Source organism: Dama dama, chromosome 17, assembly GCF_033118175.1.
Source record: "Dama dama isolate Ldn47 chromosome 17, ASM3311817v1, whole genome shotgun sequence".
In the NCBI taxonomy this organism is placed as follows: domain Eukaryota; kingdom Metazoa; phylum Chordata; class Mammalia; order Artiodactyla; family Cervidae; genus Dama; species Dama dama.
The window spans coordinates 45,889,476-45,915,060 of NC_083697.1; the positions used below are offsets into that span (position 1 = coordinate 45,889,476).

A 25,585-nucleotide genomic window follows, 5' to 3' on the forward strand; every position below is an offset into this window, starting at 1 on the left:
TGTGGAGGAGTAATGTAGTAGTGTAGGTAGGATGACAGTAAAAGTTGGAAGCAATTCTTTCATAGTCCTTAGTTCAGTTCAGTTTAGTTGCTCAGTCGTGTCTGACTCCTTGCCTCCTCATGAATTGCAGCATGCCAGGCCTCCCTGTTCATCACCAACTCCCAGAGATTACTCAAACTCAAGTGCATAGAGTCGGTGGTGCCATTCAGCCATCTCATCCTCTGTTGTCCCCTTCTCTTCCTGCCCCCAATCTCTCCCAGCATCAGGGTCTTTTCCAATGAGTCAACTCTTCACATGAGGTGGCCAAAGTATTGGAGTTTCAGCTTCAACATCAGTCCTTCCAATGAACACCCAGAACTGATCTCCTTTAGGATGGACTGGTTGGATCTCCTTGCAGTCCAAGGGACTCTCAAGAGCTTTTTCCAACATCACAGTTCTAAAGCATCAATTCTTTGGTGCTCAGCTTTCTTCACATTCCAACTCTCACATCCATACATGACCACTGGAAAAATCATAGCCTTGACTAGAAGGACCTTTGTTGTCAAAGTAATGTCTCTGCTTTTTAATATGCAATCTAGGTTGGTCATAACTTTCCTTCCAAGGAGTAAGCATCTTTTAATTTCATGGCTGCAATCACCATCTGCAGTGATTTTGGAGCCCAGAAAATAAAGTCTGACACTGTTTCCACTGTTTCCCTATCTATTTCCCATGAGGTGATGGGACCAGATGCCATGATCTTAGTTTTCTGAATGTTGAGCTTTAAGCCAACTTTTTCACTCTCCTCTTTCACTTTCATCAAAAGGCTCTTTACTTCTTCTTCACTTCCTGCCATGAGGGTGGTGTCATCTGCATATCTGAGGTTATTGATATTTCTTCCGGCAATCTTGATTCCAGCTTGTGCTTCTTCCAGCCCAGTGTTTCTCATGATGTACTCTGCATATAAGTTAAATAAGCAGGGTGACAATATACAGCCTTGATGTACTCCTTTTCCTATTTGGAACCAGCCTGTTGTTCCATGTCCAGTTCTAACTGTTGCTTCCTGACCTGCATATAGGTTTCTCAAGAGGCAGGTCAGGTGGTCTGGTATTCCCATTTCCTTCAGAATTTTCCACAGTTTATTGTGATCCACACAGTCAAAGGCTTTGGCATAGTCAATAAAGCAGAAATAGATGTTTTTCTGGAAATTTCTTGCTTTTTTGATGATCCAGCAGATGTTGACAATTCGATCTCTGGTTCCTCTGCCTTTTCTAAAACCAGCTTGAACATCTGGAAGTTCACGGTTCACGTATTGCTGAAGCCTAGCTTGAAGAATTTCGAGCATTACTTTACTAGTGTGTGAGATGAGTGCAATTGTGTGGTAGTTTGAGCATTCTTTGGCATTGCCTTTCTTGGGGATTGGAAAGAAAACGGACCTTTTCCAGTCCTGTGGCCACTGCTGAGTTTTCCAAATTTGCTGGCATATTGAGTGCAGCACTTTCACAGCATCATCTTTCAGGATTTGAAATAGCTCAACCGGAATTCCATCACCTCCACTAGCTTTGTTCATAGTGATGCTTTCTAAGGCTCACTTGACCTCACATTCCAGGATGTCTGACTCTAGGTGAGTGATCACACCATGGTGATTATCTAGGTCGTGAAGATCTTTTTTGTACAGTTCTTTTGTGTATTCTTGCCATGTCTTAATATCTTCTGTTTCTGTTAGGTCCATACCACTTCTGTCCTTTATCGAACCCATCTTTGCAAGAAATGTTCCCTTGGTATCTCCAGTTATCTTGAAGAGATCTCTAGTCTTTCCCATTCTGTTGTTTTCCTCTATTTCTTTGCATTGATCACTGAGGAAGGCTTTCTTATCTCTCCTTGCTATTCTTTGGAACTCTGCATTCAAATGGGAATATCTTTCCTTTTCTCCTTTGCTTTTTGCTTCTCTTCTTTTCAGAGCTATTTGTAAGGCCTCTTCAGACAGCCATTTTGCTTTTTTGCATTTCTTTTCCATGGGGATGGTCTTGATCCCTGAGTAACCCCACGTCCAAGGAGTGGAGGCTGCATGGGCTCAGGAGAGCTGAGAGGAGCTACTCCACGTTCAAGGTCAGGAGGGGTGGCCATGAGGAGATACCCCTCATCCAAGGTAAGGAGCAGCCATGAAGAGATACCCCACACCCAAGGTAAGAGAAATCCAAGTAAGACGGTAGGTGTTACGAGAGGGCATCAGAGGGCAGACACACTGAAACCATAATCACAGAAAACTAGCCAATCTGATCACAGGACCACAGCCTTGTGTAACTCAATGAAACTAAGCCATGCCATGTGGGGCCACCCAAGACAGTCGGGTCATGGTGGAGAGGTCTGACAGAATGTGGTCCCCTGGACAAGGGCATGGCAAACCACTTCAGTATTCTTGCCTTGAGAACACCATGAACAGTATGAGAAGGCAAAATGATAGGACACTGAAAGAGGAACTCCCCAGGTCGGTAGGTGCCCAATATGCTACTGGAGATCAGTGGAGAAATAACTCCAGAAAGAATGAAGGGATGGAGCCAAAGCAAAAAGAATACCCAGTTGTGGATGTGACTGGTGATAGAAGCAAGATCCAATGCTGTAAAGAATAATATTGCATAGGAACCTGGAAATGTTAGGTCCATGAATCAAGGCAAATTGGAAGTGGTCAAATAGATGGCAAGAGTGAACGTCGGAATTCTAGGAATCAATGAACTGAAATGGACTGGAATGGGTGAATTTAACTCAGATGACCATTATATCTACTACTGTGGGCAGGAATCCCTTAGAAGAAATGGAGTAGCCATCATGGTCAACAAAAGAGTCCTAAATGCAGTACTTGGATGCAATCTCAAAAATGACATAATGATCTCTGTTCATTTCCAAGGCAAATCATTCAATATCACGGTAATCTAAGCCTATGCCCCAACCAGTAATGCTGAAGAAGCTGAAGTTGAACAGTTCTATGAAGACCTACAAGACCTTTTAGAACTAACATCCAAAAAAAGATGTCCTTTTCATTATAGGGGACTGGAATGCAAAAGTAGAAAGTCAAGAAACACCTGGAGCAACAGGCAAATTTGCCCTTGGAGTACGGAATGAAGCAGGGCAAAGAGTTTTTTGCTGGTCATAGCAAACACCCTTTTCCAACAACACAAGAAAAGACTCTACACATGGACATCACCAGATGGCCAACACTGAAATCAGATTGATTATATTCTTTGCAGCCAAAGATGGAGAAGTTCTCTACAGTCAGCAAAAACAAGACCGGGAGCTGACTGTGGCTCAGATCACGAACTCCTTATTGCCAAATAGTGTGGATACATATCCCTTATTGTGTATATGATTTGCAAATATTTTCTCCCATACTTTAGGTTGTCTTTTCAAAAAAAGAATGAGTATCTTAATTAGTGACATAGAAACGACTTTTTGATCTTAAGGACTTGAGATAATTGGTGTTTAGGAACCCAAAGGTGGTTAATTTCCTTTCTCTGATGCTAAACTGGTTCAGATTGCTGTCATTCTGTAAAATAAGAGTGTGCTTCTTTAAGGCCTCTCTTGCTGTATTTTAAACCACATTTGAGTTGTACACTGACTACAAGAAAATGAATGAAAATTAAAGGGCCGCTCTTATTTATCAGAGACGTTGGTTAGTAACATTTTGAGCAAACTATGAAGCCCATTCATTTAAAGAATTATATAAAATGTGCTTTGGGCACATTCAGATCTTTTGGATATTTATCTCACGGGGTGGGGTAAGGGTACAGAAAGATAATGAAGAGAGAAGGGAAAAATTAAAGACAGAAAGGAAGGGGAAGAAGTGAAAATAAGGAGACAAGAATTGACATAGATAAGAGATAAAGGAACTGAAAGAGGAAGGAGAGATTGGAAGAATGAAGAAATAGAGAAAGGATCAGGAGGATAGGAAAAGGGGAATGAAAAGAAAGGGAAGGGAAGCAAAGAAAAAGAAAACAGGCAGGCAAAGAAAAATATTAAACAAAGCAATGAAAACAATGCAGACTTCAGAGCCTGGGCAATTTTTCATGAAGTGCCACTTGTAGAGGACAGACTGCAGAGATGCTGGCTTCGAAGGTTGATGGTGGCAGTAATTGTGATTCCAATTTGCAACAAATGGTATGAAAGGCAGCGGGACCCCAAATGGAGAGCCCTACACCGAACGCAGTGAAGCGATAACACCGAGGTAGTGGAGGAATGCAGGGATGCTGAGAGGTTAGTTTTCTAGTTGACAACCATTTTGCGTCTGATGCGTAATCCACTGTTGCAATGGGGAAAAAAAAAACAAAAACTTATTTATCACAAGATCTCTCATCTGGAACAAGGAAGTTTGGATGTTTACAGGAATGCCTTTGATTTTTTTTTTTTTTTTTTATTAGTTGGAGGCTAATTACTTCACAACATTTCAGTGGGTTTTGTCATACATTGATATGAATCAGCCATGGATTTACACGTCTTCCCCATCCCAATCCCCGCTCCCACCTCCCTCTCCACCCGATTCCTCTCGAAACATCCCACCCTCGCCTTCTCCCACAGAGTTCAAAAGTCTGTTCTGTATTTCTGTGTCTCTTTTTCCGTTTTGCATATAGGGTTATCGTTACCATCTTTCTAAATTCCATATATATGTGTTAGTATGATGTTTTATTCTGTGATGAGCTTTAACTTAGCATTTACTTTCATCCAAGACTTGGTCATTTTCACCTGTTTGTTGCTGTCAGTGGTCCGTGCAACTGACTCATAGTAAGTTCCTCCTCTCTCTGGTGTAGCCTAGGCATAACTCGTAATTCTTGAGCCTAGTTTTCAAAGCCCCTTTCTCTTTATGCCTGTTTATTTGTGTGTGTCATCTTGATATTACAGTGTATAATAGAGGTCCTGCTTGTGAGGGGTAAGCATCAAGTTCCATTGTATCATCTTCCTCATCACCTTAGTCCATCCCCACAAAGGCTGTCAGAAGAACTGCATTTCAGAGAAGCAATGGAAGGAAACATTTAGGAAGTGCAGGCAGGGAGAGTGGTGAGGAGCCCAAATGGGATAGAGAAAGAGCCTATGGATTCAGAGAGAAAAATGGTGGGAAGTTGCATGCAATATGCATGTTGGATCCTTATAAAAATATTCTGAAAAAGCAACTAGTGCCACAAATTCTCTAGGTAAATTTTTGTTTGGATACCATAGAAGAGGCAGGGTTTTTCATCTGCATGAAGTTGGACAGAAAGAGCGTTGAGATGGACAGATTTAAAGAGACTGGCATCATCGGAAATCTCTGGCCACTATAGATTCCTACAAACCATGGAATGGGGACTGTAAGGGAGAAGATTTGAGGAGGAATCAAAGCAATTTCATCTAGTTCCCAAGGGGCACTTGTAGCATATGTAACTATGGTTTACATACGTGTAAGAATGGTATACCTGTTGGGTTGCGTATGCCATTAAATATAAGACCGTTTACTACTTTGAAGGATGAATTACTTTCAAATAACTTCTTGACAACAAGTATTCTCTCCCTATTCAGACCAGCAGCTCCTTGAGGAAAAATATCTCCCCTGGCTTTCGAATAACCAGCAGTATTTAGCTTAATGCTAAGCACATAGCAAAGCATCCCTAAGACTGTGTGCTTGGCAGATTGCCCAGTCCACTTCTTGACTCTCACCCTCGCCCTTTGGTGTCCAAGGACAATCACAGCTCTTGAAGATGCTCCACTCAGGAGGGAGCATGATAGCTCTACCTGGATCACAGGGGACCAGAAACAGGGACCTATAGACACCTGTGGTCCAGAGTCACGGGTAACATGGTCTTTCAGAAACTATCAAACTTATCATGACTTTTCTCCAATGCCAGGAACAGAGTTCTTTGATGGACCCCCATCCACACACAACTAAACTTATAGATGTTACAGCTTATTGAAATGATGGCAATATAACTGAAAGGGAAAAAGAAAAGCCCAACTAGGAATTGAATTGAGTAAACCTTTCTTCTGTACTTATCCTTGTTTGATTGTATGAGCGATAGTGTACCAAAGTGAATCAAAGTCCAAATGGATATCGACAATTTTCATATGTAGAAAAGATTGATAAGAAGGGTACATGTGCTGGAAGAATATCACAGAACTGCACATTTCCCACTTTCCCCTCTCATTTCTCAATGATCCTTTGAGAACTGTGTGAAAGTAAAGTCAGAAAGGAAGTTCTTACATTCTTAAATCCTCTGTAAAGAATCTGGAGCTCCTTCTTGGTAAATTTGCTCTGGGCTTCCAGAAGCTCGAGAGCCTCGGGCCGATGCCTGACGGTGGCCATTTCCAGTTCATCTTCCACGCTATCTGTGGAGGAAAACCAAAGTCTTAAGAACAGTCACTGCTCACCAATGGGTATTCACAACAAACAGGAAAATGGAATGAAATGCTTACTGGATGTTTGTGACACTTCCACAGGAAGGATTCTCACACTGCCAACAAACGTCTTTATGTTTCCTAGGATATACAGTATTATGCTAATCCTACAGAATATTTTTTCAAACTTTCTAGTCATTAAACATCACAATATGAACATTTTTACAATATAGATTGAAAAGTGTAAAAACTATGAACAATCTTAAAACCTCAAAAACATTTGAGGTTTTTAAGATACATATGTATATATATACATAGACTTATATATATAGATACATATATACACTCTCTTGTGAGCCCATGAGCTATAGCCCACCACGTTCCTCTGTCTGTGGGATTTCACTGGAGTGGGTTGTCGTTTCCTTTTCCAGAGGATCATCCCAACCCAGCGATTGAACCTGGATCTCCTACATTGCAGGCAGATTTTTTACCAACTGAGCCACCAGGAAAGCCCTATATATACTAAGTACTAGTGATAAAAATGGGATTTTGTTTAACAGTCAGTACCACACTTGTGTCATGCAACAATGAGGCAGGACTCCACTAATACACTCTGAAGATTCCATTAAAATCAAGTATCTTGCCAGGGGCTACAAATAGGTCAATCAGATTAGGTGCTGAAGTGAGGAAAGAACTCCACTGCTGGTGTGACTGGCATAAACCCAGCCTTCACATGGGATGGACTGGAGCCAAGGGGACCTTCTGGCTATACCCCACTGTGCAGCCAAGGGAATCCATACTTATGGATAAATGCTAAAATATTGTACTTTGCTTTGAGAATTATATATGCATATAATTTCCCAAAGATTCTCTACACAAAAAAAGAATTTTGTGTCCATGTAAACCTGGGAGATTCTGTAAAGTTTAATGCTGTTTCAGAGCAAAACACTGGAGAATTTTCAACAAAGAGTTCTATTTAACTTCCGTTTAACCTATTGACCCCAAAGGGTGTTTGTCCATCCAACCTCTTCTCTCCACAAGGAACCTCTGCTAAAATCTTCATATGGAATTAATGAATAAGTGAATCAAGAAACAAATGATGTTGCCACTACAGTTCCCATTCATCTGGAGCCCTTTGAACCTTAGCTGCCTTCTGGAAAATTATTTCTCAAACTGAGGTTAGTGGACAGTTGGTGGATCTTGAATGCCTTGTTTGGAATCACAACGTTCTCTTTGCATTTTTCTGAGAAACATAGCCTGGGAAAAACTAGAGGAAATTTTAATTAGATTTTCTGAGCAGTCTCTCAATCATAGCATAACCTCCTCTGGATCCAATGACCCTTCCATTGGAAAGAAACAAAATAGAACATTAACTTCTCAACCTTTGCAACCACATAGCAAGCTGAACCACACTATCAACCTGGTTTCTCCCTCCAGCTGGTGCAGATTTACAGATGCTGAGACTGAGGCAAAAGACTCAGAGGGTCACTGTAAGTGAACTAAGTGTGATGATGAGCATCACACGCAGTATTCAAAGTATCACACTTGAAGAGTCTGCCTGCAGACTCTTGTTTACTTAGCTGACTGGTACCTCACTTCTTAATGACTCCTACTTGCCAAAGGGCTGTTTTTATTTCTAGAAGGCTGACAAGCTCTAAAAACATACCTGAAATCATCAGCAATCACCAGCACATGGTAAGTTACGGCAGCAGCACCACCTAACCTAATCAAGACTCAGATTCCTGGAGGCAAACTCTGCGGAGAGCACAACAGGACTCCAAAAAAGACTGGGAAATTCACAGTGTGACTCAGCCACTGTTTAAAAGCGTGCGCTTTGGTTGTTTTTTTTTTTTAAATTCACTGTGCTGTGCTTAGTCGCTCAGTCATGTCCAACTTTTGTGACCCCATGGACTGTAGCCTGCCAGGCTCCTCTGTCCCTGGGGATTCTCCAGGCAAGAATACTAGAGTGGGTTGCCATGACCTCCTCCAGGGGACCTTCCCAACCCAGAGATCGAACCCAGGTCTCCTGCAATGCAGGCAGATTCTTTACCAGTTAAGCTACCAGGGAAGCCCTTTTAATACAATACTTAGAATTCATTAAGTACCAAGAGATGGGCTGGGTGCTCTGCTGCTATAATTCTAATCCTCATAGTAACTCCACAATGAGGTAGAATTGTCCGTTTTTTACATAGTCAGATACTGAGTCTCATAGAAGTGAAGAGATGTGTGTCCCAATGTCACATAGAGGAAAAGACAGGGGTTGAATTTATACCCAAGTCTTCGATGCCAAACCTTTTTTTCTTTTCTTTTTTTTTTTGCCAAACTCTCTCAATACCAAGAGAAATATCATTGATTAAAATTAGCATTTTTTTCTCTTCTTTCCTGCACTGTCAACTGAGAAGTGAACTAAATCCACCAGGTCCATTTCCTCCCTCCTGTTCTCTTTTCGTTGTTGTTCACCGATAGGTTGTGTCTAACTCTGTGACCCCATAGACTGCAGCACGCCAGGCTTCTCTTTTTAATCTACTGCAATCTGACTTTCTGTTCTTGTTATGGGTTAAATTATGACCCCTCCAATATGACTGAATTTGGAAGTATGACCTTTAAGAACATAATTAAAGTTCAAAGATGTCATAAGAGTGGGGCTCTAATGCACTATGAACTGTTTCAAGAGGAAGATAGCAGGGATACACAGGCACAGAGGAAAGGCCACGTGAGGACTTGACGAGAAGGCAGCCATCTACACACCAAGGAGGGAGGCCTCAGGAGAAACCAGCCTGGTTGGCACCTTGATTTTGGACTTCCAGCCTCCAGAATTGTGAGAAGATAATTTCTGTTGTCTAAACCACTCAGTCCAAGGCCTTTTGTTATGGCAGCTGGAGCTAATACATGCACTTAAGTCACTTGTTCAAGTTCAGACTGTCTCTAGCATGCTAACGTCCAATTTTTTAAACATTCTGATGAGATTATTAATAAGAACCTCCATCCTCCAGAGAGCTTTTGCTCTAAGCCTGGCATATTTTCTGTCATTTGAATACCAACAAAAATCATGTGAGACATGTATCATTGTCTTTATTTTACATGGAATAGAAAGGGACTCACAGAGATTCGAACCTGATGTGAACAGCTGACTCATTGGAAAAGACCCTGATGCTGGGAAAGATTGAAGGCAAAATGAGAAAAGGGCAGCAGAGGATGAGATGGTGGGGTGGCATCACTGATTCAATGGACATGAACTGGGGTGAACCTCAGGAGATGGTGAGGGACAGAGGAGGCCTAGCATGCTGTAGTCAAAGAGTTGGACATGACTGAGCGACTGAACGATACAGATTAACTAACTTACTCAAGATCACGTAGCTACTTAGTGACAGAGCTGGGATTTGATCTCTGACTTTTTAATGTCAAAAGATCATGAGCTTAGTGATACGGTGTTTTAAGAGATAGCAACAATTATATATCTTAGTTAAAAATCTTGGAGATGAAGTATTTTAAATCAGAAACCAAGCAGCCAGGGAACCCCAGTGCTCTGGGAAAACACGCCTGGGTGCCTTGAGGAGATCACTGTGGTGGTGGTTGATGCCTTGCTGATTAGAAACATGTAGAATAAGGTTTGGAAGTGATGGGATCGCAGAGGTGGAAAGAACACAAAATGTTGTTTGCTTTCCTGTATTTTGTTGTTGTTGTTCTGTTGCTAAGTCAAGTCGGACTCTGCCACCCCATGGACTACAGCCCACCAAGCTCTGGTGGGCTGTCTTCCACTATCTTCCTCTGTCTTCCACTATCTCCTGGAGTTTGATCAAACTGAAGTCTGTTGAGCCGATGATGCTATCCCATATTTTACCACTGAGAGATCTGGGTTCAGATAGGCTGGGTGGTTTATTTGGGCATAAAAGCAGAAGCAGGTGGCACTCTGGCCCCCTCAATCATCTCGAGGCTTCTGCCAAGGTGTAACTATGCAGGAGCCTTGCTGTCAGAGCAGCATTGCTCATTCAACGGTGCTTTTGCATCCTGACAAATTGAATACAACTAGTGTTTTAACTCATGTGTCTTCTAACAGATCTGTTTTTAATCAGATGACAGATTTCCAAACCCAGATACCCTTGAGCTTCTCTGTCTCTTTTTACTTTTTGTTCCTTAGACTTTAGTCTCTTAGGGCCAAGGATGTCCTATGTCTGAGTCAACTGTCCCCTTAGGCCATGACACAGTTAGGCCAGAAATTGGAATTCAAATCACCTGGAAACAATAGTGAGTGTATTAGTTTTTCAGTTGTGTCCAACTGTTTGTGACCCCATGACTGTAGTCCCCAGGTTCCTCTCTCCATGGAATTCTCCAGGCAAGAATACTAGAGTGGGTAGCCATTTACTTCTCCAGGAAATCTTGCCTACCCAGGGGTCAAACCCAAGTCCGCATTGCAGGCAGATTCTTTTCCTTCTTAGCCACCAGGGAAGCCCCCAGAAACAATAGCATGAATTTTAAAAATAGGTCTCTTTCTCTTATGTTTCACAACTTCTCTTAAACTACAGTAGAAGCTTATTACAGCCTGATTCATAATTATACAAATTTGACTCTATCCAAAGTTGAACCATATTCCCAGAAACTAACTATAGAACATCTTGCTTTACAAACAGATCTGAGTGTGAAGCCTGCCTTCCTCAGACACACATTTATAAACAAAGCTCATAATGCTGAAATAAAACTTTTTTATGAAGAATAATGTCACTTCTTCCAAGAAGTTGGTTCAGAGATGAGCCCTTGGCTTATTGTAGCAGGGAACATTGTGAGACTGTTGGCATGTTCTTCCACCTGAGACCTGCCAGACTACTGAATAGCCCAACAGCATCTAATTTGGCAGACTAAAAATGCTCCATTTAAAATGATGTGAGATCAATGAATAACTATGAAGCATCCTAATCGTAGTGGGTCTATCAATAAAAGGTCCATTTCTCAATATAGCATGACCCTTCTCTAAAAACTGTATCCATTTTTATCATGAAAAATCATAAATACTAAAGCTTTAAAATTCTGAGCTGAAATTGATTTGTCTAGCAAAAAATTCAACTGACTTGACTTATATTGCTTTATCTCATTTATAAAAGTATCTTCTGAGTCTTAGCACCTAGTGTTTGTCCTTTATTAAATTAGCTTAAAAGCTATCTGATCTGTATGGCAATAACATCACGATGAGGATGATTACCTTCTAAAATTACATTATTATTAACTATTTTGAAGCTTCATCCAGTGACATATGGGAAGAGGATTTAACTAATTTTGCTCCAGGTTTTAGCTTTCTACTAAGAGGTGCTGGAAGATTCTTTACTACAGCACTGGAAACTGATCCTGAGAACATCCAGAATAAGAGGGAGATGTTTAGTGTTCAAGTCTGACACATGTGTGTGCATGCTCAGTTGCTTCAGTTGTATCTGACTCTTTGCGACCCACTGGACTGTTAGCCCACCAGGGTCCTGTGTCCATGGGATTCTCCAGGGAAGAATACTGGAGTGGATTGCCATGCCCTCCTCCAGGAGATCTTCCCCACACAGCGATCGAACCCATGTCTCCTGAGTCTCCTGCAGTGCAGGTGGATTCTCTACTGCTGGGCCACCGGGGAAGCCCTGTCTGACTCATTGGGATAAAGATAAAGCTGCCTGGGAGGAGCTTTCCAAAGCTGATCTTCATGACACCCATGTAATTTCTTTCTTCCCTCTCTCCTTTAAAAACCTGTCCAAGCATAGATAAGATGCCATATACTCAGCACTCCGTTCTGTTCCTTAGTTCCATGACTCCCAGTGCTCAAAGTGGTTCGAATTCTAACCATTTGAGGAAACTTACTTTCGGGGGTTCGGAGAAGGCAATGGCAACGCACTCCAGTACTCTTGCCTGGAGAATCCCAGGGACAGAGGAGCCTGGTGGGCTGCCGTCTATGGGGTCACACGGAGTCGGACACGACTGAAGTGATTTAGCAGCAGCAGTTTCAGGGCTTATGGAATTGGCTTAGGTTTGCACAGCAGGTGATAGCAGATGAGCTGGGATGACACTTACCCATCTTCTTTCACGTTTTATCATTTGACTTCTCTGGATGGAGAGTTCAAACCTGGGTCAGGCCCTAAAGCTCCTTTTTACATTTTGCCAACTTTAAATGCTTAATCTCAGGAAAGTGAAGGCTTGGGAGCCCTCTGGACTCTTCCTGTCTTCACAACCATTCACCACCCACCTACTGCGAGCTATTTTCTGGTGCACAAGGAGAGTATGAGTGCAATTATCTCGAAGTTAATCACGCACAGCCCACTATCCATCTGAAGCCAGCGGTGGGGGGGGGGGGTCATAGCACTTCCCAGAGCACCCTGAACAATTAGTACCCCCATATTTTTGTTAGTTGGACATGCATTACTTCAACTCTGACCCTAAAAGTATGTTAGGACACAAAAAGCCCTTTATAATGAACACTTTATCCTATTCATTATTCATATATCAATATATGAATATATATCAATGGAAAATGAAAAGTATCTTGAAAACGGCCAATTATGTTGAATGTCCTCTGTTAGAGGTGGTTGTCGGCAATAACATTGCAGTTTCCATTCCAGGAGAACTTGAATTGCCTTGCAATTTCATGATTGAATTCAATCACTTACAAAACATAACTACTCAGAGGAAAATTGCTGGAGCTATTTCTCACAGCACTTATGAATGGATTGTCTCTACCTTATTTATAAACATAAATAACTCTTCAAACAAGCTTAGATTTTAAAATATAATCACCTAATTGGAATGCTTGTTATTAGCATGAACCATAATGTTACTGCAGTCAGTCATAAATAGCCCCTTATAATAGGAGCTATTGTTCCATAGGTGGTAAGGTCTGTTTTTTTTTTATTTTTTGGTAAACGAGGGAAATAAATATTGCCAGTCATTATACACAGAGAGAAAAAAAAAAAAGAAATCTACAATAGAAATCCTGAGGAAGGGGGAAAAGGAACAAGAAATGTCATTGAATTTTCACATAAAGGTGTACCAAAAAAGCAGATATAATAGTTTGGAAAGTCAACAGCTGAGACAGACTATGATCAAAGAGAAAATTTAAAAAGTAGTGAAACAGAGATAAAAAATGATAGCCCATCATAGTTCACTAAATTAAAAATGCCCCAATAACAGTTTCTTCTGAACCTTGATAAACTTTCTCCTATTTGTCCTAAAAGTCTAATATTAATAGCAAAACACTTTTATAGCGTTTGTTCTATGCAAGCACTTTACACACAATAACTTATAAACTCCCAGTCAGCATTCTCTGGATGTTATATTCTATTCTACAGATGAAGACACTGTCAGCAAATTAAGTAACTTGCTTCCAGTCACACAGAAGCAAAGCCAGGGTATGAACTCTGGAAGGACTGGCTCCAGGGTTACATCATTACTATTCTGCTGTTCTGTCTGCTACAGAAAATGAGGGAAGATGATGCTCTACTCATCTATAAATGCCACACCCAACCCAGAGTCATAGAATTAGTAGCAAAAGGGCTTTACACAGAAGGTAGAGTTATGTTAGAATTGAAAGTGACCTGGAATCCAGCCCCTCAACTGTATACATTTAAATACAGCGTCTTAAATGTAGTGGTTGTAGATGGAGGGCTCTTGGGCACTTCAGAGCATTCACATTCTAATAAGCTTCTGAGTTCAGTCAGGGGCAGGCTGGGATGTGGGGGGCCACGGACTAAAAGGAGCCCTGAGGCACAGTAATAATATCTGACATCTGATGGCTGACTCTTTGTAGGAAACAAAGTTATTTTCCTTTGTTACTAAAGCTAAACATCGTGATTATTCTGTGCACAGGTATCATCACTCTGTTTTTATAGGTGAGAAAATCAATGTTGGAAGGAATGTTGTAACTTCTGAAGGACATATAACTTCTGGGATATATAAATAGGAAGTTATAGAGTCAGGACTTAACCTCAAATTTACCGACTGTAAAGTCTAGAAGTGATGGCTGATTACCTGAGAACAAAGGAGGGAACATAAAGTTGAAAAGCAGCATGAATGCATTATAGCAAATAATAATTACAATAAAAGAATCAGGGACCAAATTATGATCTTTAATCATTAGGCAAAAAGCTTTCTTCATTTTACGTCATTTCCAAAGGTAACATGCAGGTGATACATTTCTAAAAGCTTCTTAATTAAAAATGTTACATTTATAATATGGAATGAACATTTGGAAATTTTATTTACGCGAAATATAATGCCTGATTCGTAAGATGTTACTGTGGAAGGTAAATAAATGGAATTCATTATCTAGGGGAGTTAAAAGCAGTTTGTGTAAGTTTAGTGATAATAAATTCTTGGCTGTATGCTAGGAAAATGTTTTCAAGCTAATGTCAGTGATGGCAGTAATATTCTGCCATAAAACATCTATCCATCACGCTGTGTTTAAAATAGAGTACTGGGAAGACTGAGCAGTGATCTAGGTTTGGTTTTGTTTCTTCTAGGTTTAAGCTATTGATAATTTCTTGGTTCAAAGAAAGTTAGACTGTGTAGTTGACATGTCAGCTGGACGTTTGTTGTGACAAGTTAGTAAAACATGCTGTGCCTGAGAGCTCCCATCTGTTCAGTGCCGTAGAAATAAGCATAAAGTTGTACCCAATATTGGAGCATAGGGTGACTCAGCATTAACTAAGTTTATATTAATAAGTGTGTCTGGTACATAGTAAATACTCAATTGTAATGTTATTGTTAGATTTGTATTAGTAGTAATTACAATAACATCTGGTGTTATGGTATCTAGAATTCTTCATTCTAAGAAATTCTTCGGTAGCTCTAAGTTTTTGTTTTTTTTCTTGGGTCTATTTCTCAGTTCTGGCACTGGAAAATGTATTTTACCACTCCAAGCTTTCATTTAAAAATCTCTAACTAGGGTTAATATTTATTTCAGTTTCAAAAAATTATTTTGAGAGATTGCTGACATACATTAATCTATCAATAAAGGACAAAATTATGATTATTAATAGTCATTGCATACTTCCTAGTGAGGCCTTGTTCTAGAATCTTTAGAAGTGAGGATCCTGCTACTGTACTTCTTCAGTTTGAATTCCTTTTCTGACTCCTGTTAGCTGTATGACCTTGGGCACAGTGTTTAGGCAGTTTATGCCTCAGTTTCTTCATCCACAAAAGGGGGACAATAATAGGACTTGACAAAGAACTATCAAGAGGTTGAAATGAAATAATGTGCAAAAAGCATTTAAAAATAGAGCCTGGCACATAGTGTTTAAAATATCATTATATAATTTAATTATTAAAGAGTCCTTTGGGATGAGCATTATTTTGTCCATTTTAGACGGCTGAATTGAGGTACGGAGTCGTTGAAAAACTCATCCAAGAACACATAGCAAGGGTAATTCCATCAGTTGTCAAAGAACTTTCCCTAAAAATTGCACCCAGTTGTTTTTTTTTTTTTTCCTTTTTGCAGAGACTCAGTGCTGAGCAATTGTTGATCATGGGATCCACCAGAAATCAAGGCTTCCTTAGGGACCTTTTATCCTCTTCCAGTTGGGTACTGACTAGAGAATAAGGACCATTTTTTTTTTTTTGGAATGGAATTTGAGGCAATAGCTTAGCTTTATTGCTTGTCATTTCCTCCCGCATACTTTATGATCTAATATCTGGAATAATTTACTGTTGTCTGGACAAAGCCTGCATTATCAACTTTAATCCTTTTGTTTACGCTATCTCCTCTACATGGATCTGCCTTTCTTTCTCCTCAACCTCTCTCTTTTTCTTGAAGGCTCAGCTCAGTGGATTTCACAGAGAAGAGGCCTCCTCACATTTCCATATAGCGTGTGAATTGTCTGTTGTCAGCTCTGATGGTGGTATATGTCATTGACCTGCTTGAATAGCTGTCATTTCTTCTGTAATATGAACATTTTGAGACAAGAGATCTGTGTTAGTTATGGTGCTACCACTAATGCCTAGCATGGTTCTAGACATTAGTGACATTCACTCATTCACTCAGTATTTATTGAGTGCCTCTTATAAGCCAAGCACTGTTCAAGGTCTTGTGGAAACTTGAATGAATAAAAAAGACAAAAATCCTTGCTTCCATGGACCTTAATCTCTAGTGAGTCACAAACAGGACATCGGACTAGAACTGTCAACTGAGCAAATGGAATTATAGATCTGGGGGTGAGAAACAAATTCTCAGCTGAAGATGTATATGTCAGAGTCATCACCATGTGAATCATATTTAAGACCATAAGTTCAATGAGATCACTAAGGAAATGAATGCTGGTAGAGAAGAGTACTTCTTTCTTTTAATCAGTGAAAGAATACATAAAGGAATTAGAAGGTCAAGAGAGTAGGCAAGTTCAGGATAGGACTAGCCCAGAAATGATTCCGTTTTTAAGAATTACTTTTGATGGAGGGGGTGGTATTCCCTTCTGGGAGTATATCTTGGAGCTTCCTGCTCATGTTCACCAGAGAAGAAAGTAACTGAGTTGTATGGATATGTTTAACATTCATGGAACACAGACCCATTTTCCCCAATGGTCTTCACATATTCTCCATTCTCCATGTTTTAAAGCCTTTATTCATGGTAAAGAGGTGTCTCTCTTTGAGTCTATTTTTCCGCAGCAGCCAGAGACAGCTTGGATGTAATCATGACTCTTAATTGAAGGTGCTTAAACTCATCTTAAGGGAACTGAGATGCAGCAATTGTGGCAAAAATCATAGAATCTCCCATTGCATCACTAAGTGGGTAAAGAGTTGGATGTGACCTCAGAGAACCAGGGAAGAGAGTTATGGAGTAACAATGCATGGGGTCTTATTGCACAGGCTCTGCTTCATATTTCCCACTAGAATGTAAGCTCCTGATGGATAGGCTCTATATTTGGCTTGTTCATGGTTGCACCCTCAGCACCTACGATAATGCCTACCATGTGATACGTATTTGTAAAAGTTTGTCAAAATGACTAAATGACCTGGGCTTGAGTTTTAGCTCTGCTGCTTAGTAGCTATAGAATTTGGGGCGAGTCACTTAAGATCTCAAATCCTGTCTTCTCATCTGTGAAATGGAGATAATAATAGCACTCTAACAAAAACTCTGAAGATTAACTGGAATAATATATGGATTTTGCACAACGTATGATGCATGATAAAAATCCACATTCATGCTTTTTGCTATTATGATGATGGTTTTGCCATTGATCCCTCTAACAATCTGCTTATGTAAAACATTAACTAGTTCTACAGTGTCATTGGGATAAATGCTCTTTTTATTACCTCCAGGAACACTCACTGGAGAATGAATATCTACCACCAAGCAGATTCAGAGAACACTACAAGTTACTTCGAATTGTTTTTCTACCCAAAGTGTCAAATGAGAGTGTTTTGCAAAAAGGTGTATAAGGTTTTCCCTGTCAGTACGTCTCCAAAACTTGTTTTTCTGTTATTCTTTTTTTTTTTTTTTCTCCCTTAAAGCTTACAAGCAAGGATGGTCATTGTTTCTGTGAAAAGAAAACCTTTTGCCCATCACACTTGCTGCTGTATATCCCCTAGCAAGAAAGCAATTTGAAACTAGGAAAGCTAAACTTTAAGTTTGTAATCTAAGCAGATAACACAGCAATACTCTATATTTTATAGACGTGGTGGAGTGTAAAATTGAGTCTGCTTGAGGTGTTAGGCTCTCATTTTAGTGTCTAAAGGAAACCAGCAGAAGCCAGACTGGACTCCTGTTCAGCCCAAGTATTACTTCTAGGTTATTGCAAATGGAAAATAAGAATTGTGACTCCTAATAGAAACTGCACAAGTGACCAGTCATGAAGTCATTAATTAAAAAAAGAGAAATAAACAGTGAAGACGTTTGTTTATCTAAACTTCTCTGTAGCTTCTTGTAAGTAATCATCACTCTACCCCTTTTGGACCAAATTAACAGTAAGGGAAATCATGGAAAGATCAAGTAGAAAGTAAAAGATTTCATCATATAGGTAACTTGAAAAAAATACATCAATCAACAGTAAAGGTTTTATACAATAATGGTTCGTGTTCTTCAGACACTTTAAGCCAATATGTCTGAAATAAAGCTATCATCATCTTTTCTTAACCTGCTCTCCTGACCTTCTCTGTTTCTTATCTTGCTTACTGCCACCATTACTCTTTTGGCAGAATCGTTTTGTCCCTTTGCTATTTTTCACTTAATACCACCAATTGTTTCCCAATGTTTCCAGCTACACTTTCAAATCCATACCTTCCCTCCCACCACTGTTGCTTTTTGTAGAGGCCTTTTCCCTCCCCTGTAGGTCTAGTGGCAGAGATTCTAAACTTTGGCATCTCCCTGTCCAAGGTCAAATCCTTGTTTTGGCACTTGGTGATTGGGAGATCTTGGCTTAGTGGTTTGATTTTTTTGTTTAGTTCTCTCATCTAAGTGGGAATTTTAATTGTGTTTTCCTTATAGGTTTGTAGGACATGTTTACAATACTTGTTTAGGCTTAGAATACTGTTGTGCCCAGTAAGAATTAGCTGTTTATAGTGCTTCTTGCATAAGCTTTTTAAGCAGTTTCCCAGCTGACCTTCCCATTTTTTTTTAAATTTCCCTCAACAATTTACCTGTTTTCTGATTTACTTTTCGTCCTTTTCTCACTGCAATGTTTGGTTGGCTCCTTGATTCAGAAACTAATACCCAGCTAGCTCTTGCTGACAGTCTTGAGACCTTATCTGTGTCTTGTCTCCAAATGTTGCTTTGACCCTTTGCTACTCTTTAACTTCAAGTTCACCATCAACCCTTCTGAAGCTGGACTTGTGTCCAGCCCCTTGGACTATTGGCTGGCTTTAGCCATCTCAAAACCTCATCAAGACAGAGTCACACCCTGTCTTGATCTAGCAATCCCACTGCTGGGTGTGTATCCAAAAGAAACGAAAACAGGATCTCCCATGTTCAATGCAGCATAACTAAGACATGGAAACAACTGAAGTGTCCATCAATGGATAAAGAAGTGAAGTAAGTCAGAAAGAGAAAAACATATATTACAAATTAACACATATATATGGAATCTAGAAAGATGATACTGATGAACCTATATGCAGGGTAGCAATGGAAACAGAGAAACAGTGAAAAGACTTGTGGACACAGTGGGAGAAGGAGAGGATGGGACAAACTGGGAGAGTAGCATTAAATATATACATTACCATATGTAGAAAGCCAATGGGAATTTGTTGCAGGACACAGGGAACTCAAATCCAGTAATCTGTGACAATGTAGAGGGCTGAGATGGGGGGAGGGAGCTGGGAGGGAGGTTCAAGAAGGAGGGAACATAGGTGTACCTATGGCTGATTCGTGCTGATGTATGGAAGAAACCAACACAAGATTGTAAAGCGATTATGTCCAATTAAAAATAAACACATTTAAAATTAAAAAGTAAAAATAATAAAAAGAAGATATAGTATATATATATTCAAGGAAATATTCTTGATCCATGAGAAAAAAGGAAAGCCTGCCATTTGTGGCAATATAGGGGGACTTAGAGGGCATTATGCTAAGTGAAATAAGCCAGGAAGAGAAAGACAAATATTACACAGTACCAATTATACATGGGAATATTAGAAAGAGTCAAACATAGAAACGGAGAGGAAAAAGGTGGTTTCCAGGGTCTAGGGGGTGGGGGAAAGAGGGAGAGGTTGTTTAAAGGGTACAAACATTCAACTATAAGATGAATAAAGTCTGAGGAGCTAGTGTAAAACATGGTGATTGTAGGTGATAACACTGTATTGTATAATTGAAATTTTCTGAGAAAGTAGAACTTAAATAGTCTCACCAAACAGAAGATACATGTGTTAGGTGATGGATGTGCTGATTAATTAAATGGGAGGGGGGAATCCTCTTACAAAGTTTATGAATATCAAATTACCATGCTGTACACTTTAAATGTCTTGCAGCTTTATATGTTCAACTATAATCCAAAAAAGCTAAAATAAAAAATAAATAAATAAAAACCTTGACCGGCTCTCCATTTCCTCCCTTTTCTGCAGAGTAAAATCCAGCCTGGTGTTGGCTGTCTGGACCTTCAAACTCTGGTCCCAGCTCACCTTTTCTGGCTGTTTCTTTTCCCTGGGTCTCATTGCTCTATCTTACCCTTGGTCTTTTCAAGTGATAGAATATTCCTCCTGCTTTTTCTCCCTCCAGTGAAATAGTTCTTCTCCGAAAAGCACTACTAAAATATCACGTCTTTGTGAAAAGCACCTGGGGGATATTCAGTCTCACCTCTGTGGGTGAAGGAAGCCATTGTTAACATCACAAGTAGTGACAGAATAACAGTATTTGCAGCCACCACATTACTAGCCAGTCACTGTTGTCAAAACTTCACATGCTCATTTAATCTTTTGATCAAGTGTGTAATATTTACTATTGTTACCTCTACCTTGAAGATGGGAATATAAAACTCAGAAAGGGTAAGCAACTTACTTAAGGTTTCTATAGGTAGTCAGTCACTGAACCAGGATTTTAACCAAACCAGGTGGTCCCAGAGTTATCATTCTTAACTTCTTGACTCTAAAGCACTCCCTAGTATTGCTTCTCACAGCATTTTACTTGTATTCATAGTGTCTGGGTGATTTTTATAGATGTTTATTTCTTTCTTTACAGTGTCAGCTTTCAGTGTTCCCCTGTTCCTGACACTATTACTGTTCAAACAGTTAGTGCTCCATAAATGTCTGCCACATCCAAGGGAAATCTAAAACTGCTAACAAGAAACAGTTGCCCTGAGACTTCTGCCTCTAGCTCTCCTGTATCAAGACTCATTCACAATTTAATGAAGACTTCAAGTTGATAAAAGATGGACCAGAAAAAGGAACGCCTATCTTCCTATGTGTCACTAAATACCCATGTAAGTTTAGATAAGCCACTTAATCTCCCCGTTTTTTAGTTTGTTCAGTGGAGACTTTAGCCCCTAGAATCTGTCCTTCTCCCAGGAGTTCTGTGAGGGTGAAATAAGATACTCAAGAGGAAGAAGTCTAAGACCTGTAAAACGGCCATGCAGAGAGAAAGGACAGGTTCTAATCAGTAAAACACATTGTTTACAGTAAGTAACGATGTATGTGTGTGCATGTGCTCTGTTGCTAAGTCGCCTTCAGCTCTTTGCAACCCAATAGACTCTGGCCCGCCAGGCTCCTCTGTCCACGGGATTTTCCAGGCAAGAATGCTGCAGTGGGTTGCCACACCCTTCTTTAGGGTATCTTCCTGACCCAGGGATCGAACCTGTGTCTCTTATGTCTCCTGCTTGGCAGGTGAATTCTTTCCCACTGAGCCACCTGGAAAGCCCCTAAATGATGGTGCCAATTAATCTTAATTCTTAGTAAGTGAAGTTTCTAACTTTTCCCACTTCCTATTTCTCATGGGTAGTGAAGTGTCATGAAAGAGGAAAATTTTGTGTTAGTTTTGAACATCCACCATTTGTCAAGGCAGAAAAGAATCACTGACTCCCACAGCTCTGGAAGGAGACTTGAGACACAGCCTGTGCTTCTCATTTGTAGACGATGAGATTGACGTTCAGAGAGGGAACAGTTCATCTGAGGGGCTACCACATCTTTCTGGACAATATGGACTAAACAAGGGTGTCCTAGGTAGATTAGATAAGTGGAAAAAAGACTCTCTCTCTTTCTTTTTTTTGGTAAAATTGAACAAAAACAATTAACACAACTAGAGATCTGGTAAAGCACAAAGGTTGCAGAGCACCATTTCTGGAGTCAACCTCTCGCTCTCCCCCATACTTATTATAGATGATTTGGGTGAGTTAATTAACCTCTCATTCCTTGGTTTCCTAGTATGTAAAACTGAAATAGTAAAGAGTGTCCATCTTTCAGGATTATTTTTAGGATATAATGAGTTAAACTGTGCAAAACTCTTAGACCTGCACCAACCACAGAGTAAGCCCTAGATGCTTGTTAAATAAATAAAAATAACATCTGAGAATTTAGCATTTTTGGAATTCATACATATGATGAAATTGAAGGACTGTGTTTTCCACTTGCAAATTAAGTTTACAAAACTTCATAGGTTATTCTTCTGTTCTTCCAAATATTTTCCTGAGTACATGCCCAGGCAGAGCTTTTAGCTATGTCACCAGGGGTTACCATGAGATTGATTGTCAGAAGGTTAAATTTTTGTTTTTTTTCAATTTCCTGGAGGTTACTGTTGTATTTTTAATTGGCAGTATGTTGGCAGTTCAAGTCACTTTTGAAAACAAATTCTCCAACAGCCAACTGCTGATGGTTTCTCTGCCAAAGAAAGGTATCTAAAACTTTTCATGGTTAATATGCTACCAGGAATAACAAATACACTGAAATGTTGTGTTGTATTTGATACTAAGAAACTGAAGTTAAGTTAGGAAATTATGTTTTGTAGTTACCCAGGTAAATGATGATGGTGGCTTATCAGTTATGAGTAGTCTGGCCTCAAAATAGCCTTGTTACATTTGCCCTCTTGCTCAAATCAACAATAAAATCCCCTGGATGAAGTTTAATTTAGTGAATCAATTATTTTGAAGGAATAAGGGCACTGAGATTTTATTGGGTAGACGTTATTATGAAGTAAATTTAAACGAAAACATGCGTATAAATACACATAATCAAGTGCTCAATATTTTATCTTTTATATTAGTTCCTAACTATTATCTAGCAAGCTTTTTGTCACCATAATGTCTTTCGAATAAATAGGGAAATGATTACTTTAGGAAAAATTAACTGGGGCATAGAGAGAGAAAGTGAATGATTTGGAATTATCTAAGGAAAAGATAACAACTACAGACTTGACAGCATTTATTTTTCAAAGAAAAAGTATTTGTGCTCACATAGAGTATAGTAGCTAGGTATTTCTTTTTATTTTTAACTAAAGTATAGTTGTTAAATATTATATTATTTTTAGGGGTACAACAGAGTGATTTGATATTTCTGTAGATTATATTTCATACAAGTTATTACAGAATATTGGCCATATTCCTTGTGTTCTACATTACATCTTTTACTATAATTTATTTTAAACCTAGAGCTTGTATCTTTGATTCTTTTCCCCTATCGTCCCCTCTCCATACCCCTCTCACCACTAGTTTGTTCTCTATATCTACGAGTCTGCTTCTGTCTTGTTGTATTTTGTTTCTGTTTGTTCATTTGTTTTAATTTTTAGATTTCATATATAAATGAAAAAAGAGCATTTTTCATTCAGACAGAAAGATTGACTGACTTATTTCACTAAATATAATGTTCTCCAGGTCCACACTTGTTGCAAATGGAAAAATTTCATTGTTTTTTAATGGCTGAGTAATCGTGTGTGTGTGTATGTGTGTGTGTATGCACCACATTTTCTTCATTCATTCATCTGTTGATGAACACTTAGGTTGGTTCCATGTTTTGGCTGTTGCTAATAGTGCTGCTTGACAGCCTGAGCACAAGAGATAAAAAGAAGTTAATTTAAAAGATATTTCAGAGAGAAATTGACCAGAGTTTAGTGGCCAATTAGCTGGGGGGCGGGGAGCAGAAATTAAGGGGCCAATCATTCTAACTTCAGCAACCTGGCAGCTAGAGATACCGATAAATAAGTGACGGTGATCACACCAGTACATTTGGCAGGTGGTTTGATCTACATCCTGGCTTGGGTGTGCAAAGAGCAGTGGGCAAATGGCCAGCTTCGGGGACAGCTAATCCTTAACTCATGGCCCGGGTGTCATCAGCCACAGTTCTGATTCATTTCTCACTTTGATTTGAGAGTTATTAGAGTCAGACAGAAGACATTCTAACTCCTAAATTAACTCAGTAGATCACATCTATCACTCTTGATCAACCAGTCAGGCCGCCCCATGGGAGGCCTCTGTGTGCTTCTGTCACCTCCTTCTCAAAGCCTTTTTTGTTATTCCCCAACATCTTTCCAAGGCAGTTGGACTGATTTTTGTCTGACAGTCTTCTCAAATATCAAAGTCAAGATGTGTGCTTAACTTAACAAGATTGGGACTTACTAATTTTACCTTTTGTTAAAAATGAGTAATACATTTGTTTTGCAAAAAATGTAATAATGTCTATTGTTTTTATGCAGAAAACTTTGTCATGTACTACTTTGTTTAATGCTGTCATTTGAGGCACAAGCAGCAGAACTATTTCAAGTCTGCATTTAATAAATGCCTATAAAATACACACAGTTTCCAAATATTGAGGATATTAAGTCTATGTTAAAAAACACTCCAGAGGTAATATGTAATGTGTTTAAATATTTGAAAGACTAACTCAAAAAACAATTTTCTAATATACATGAGGAAGCTTGCATTTACGTAATTTAATTCTTTTATCCAGTAATTTCAAATCTGGGAGAAAATAATCTAAATTTGTAGAAAATAATCTAAATGTGTATATATACACACAGAGATATTTATCTCAGTGCTATCTATAAGTAAAAAAAGAGCAAAGGGGGGAAATCTAAATATTCAAAAGCCAGGGAATGCAGTCAAATACAATATACTGTAACTATATAATGTAATATTATGATTGCCATTAAAATGATATTTACATTTTAATAATAAGGTTAGTACATATGAAAGTATGCAATGTAAGAAAAGGATAAATATTTGGTATGGTTGCAATTATTAATGAATGTACATCTATGAAAAAAGATGTCACTTATTATTTGTTGTTACTTCAAGGTAATGGAGGAGGAAATGGTAACCCACTCCAGTATTCTTGCCTGGAAAATTCCAGAGACAGAAGAACCTGGGAGGCTACAGTGCATGGGGTCACAAAGAGTCAGACATGACTAAGCAACTGAGCATGCACTTCAAGGTAAAGGAGCATCATTATCTTAATAATAATGTGTTGTGTAGTGTGAATATGTCACGTGTTGTGTGTTATACTCCAAGTTGCTGCCATGAACATGAATGACTTTTATAAATAAACCACTCACCCTCTCAACTCCAAAGGAGAAAGAGGAGGAGGAGGAAGAGGAGGAGGAAGGAGCAGACATGCAGATTACTCTCAAGGGCAGAACTAGGATCAATACTGTTGGAAGTTAAAGGAAGGCTGCCTTTGGGCTCAGCATGAGGAAGACTGCTCTGCAGTCACCGTATAGGTATTTCCCTGAAGAAGCAGGAAATACCAAAGAGGTATTTCCTTGAAGAAGCTGCTCCCTGGTAATGACAGAGGGAGTCTGTCAGGGAGCTGGATGAGGGAAGGCTCCCTGTAAACTCTTGGGTTCTCTGGTTTGGGGGATCTAAGTGCTCCATAACTCAGCAGAAGTTTGTTT

The 25,585-nt window shown here is 39.4% G+C and overlaps 1 protein-coding gene across 2 annotated transcripts in view; it reads right to left on the minus strand.

The window, feature by feature from the left end:
• The window catches only part of KCNIP4 (potassium voltage-gated channel interacting protein 4), a 550,334-nt gene that overhangs the window by 97,405 nt on the left and 427,344 nt on the right, over positions 1 to 25,585 (minus strand). For both annotated transcript variants that reach the window (XM_061164773.1, XM_061164772.1), the window contains exon 2: positions 6,197 to 6,321. In XM_061164773.1, coding sequence (XP_061020756.1) covers positions 6,197 to 6,321 — 125 coding nt within the window. The remainder of the gene's footprint in view (positions 1 to 6,196; positions 6,322 to 25,585) is intronic.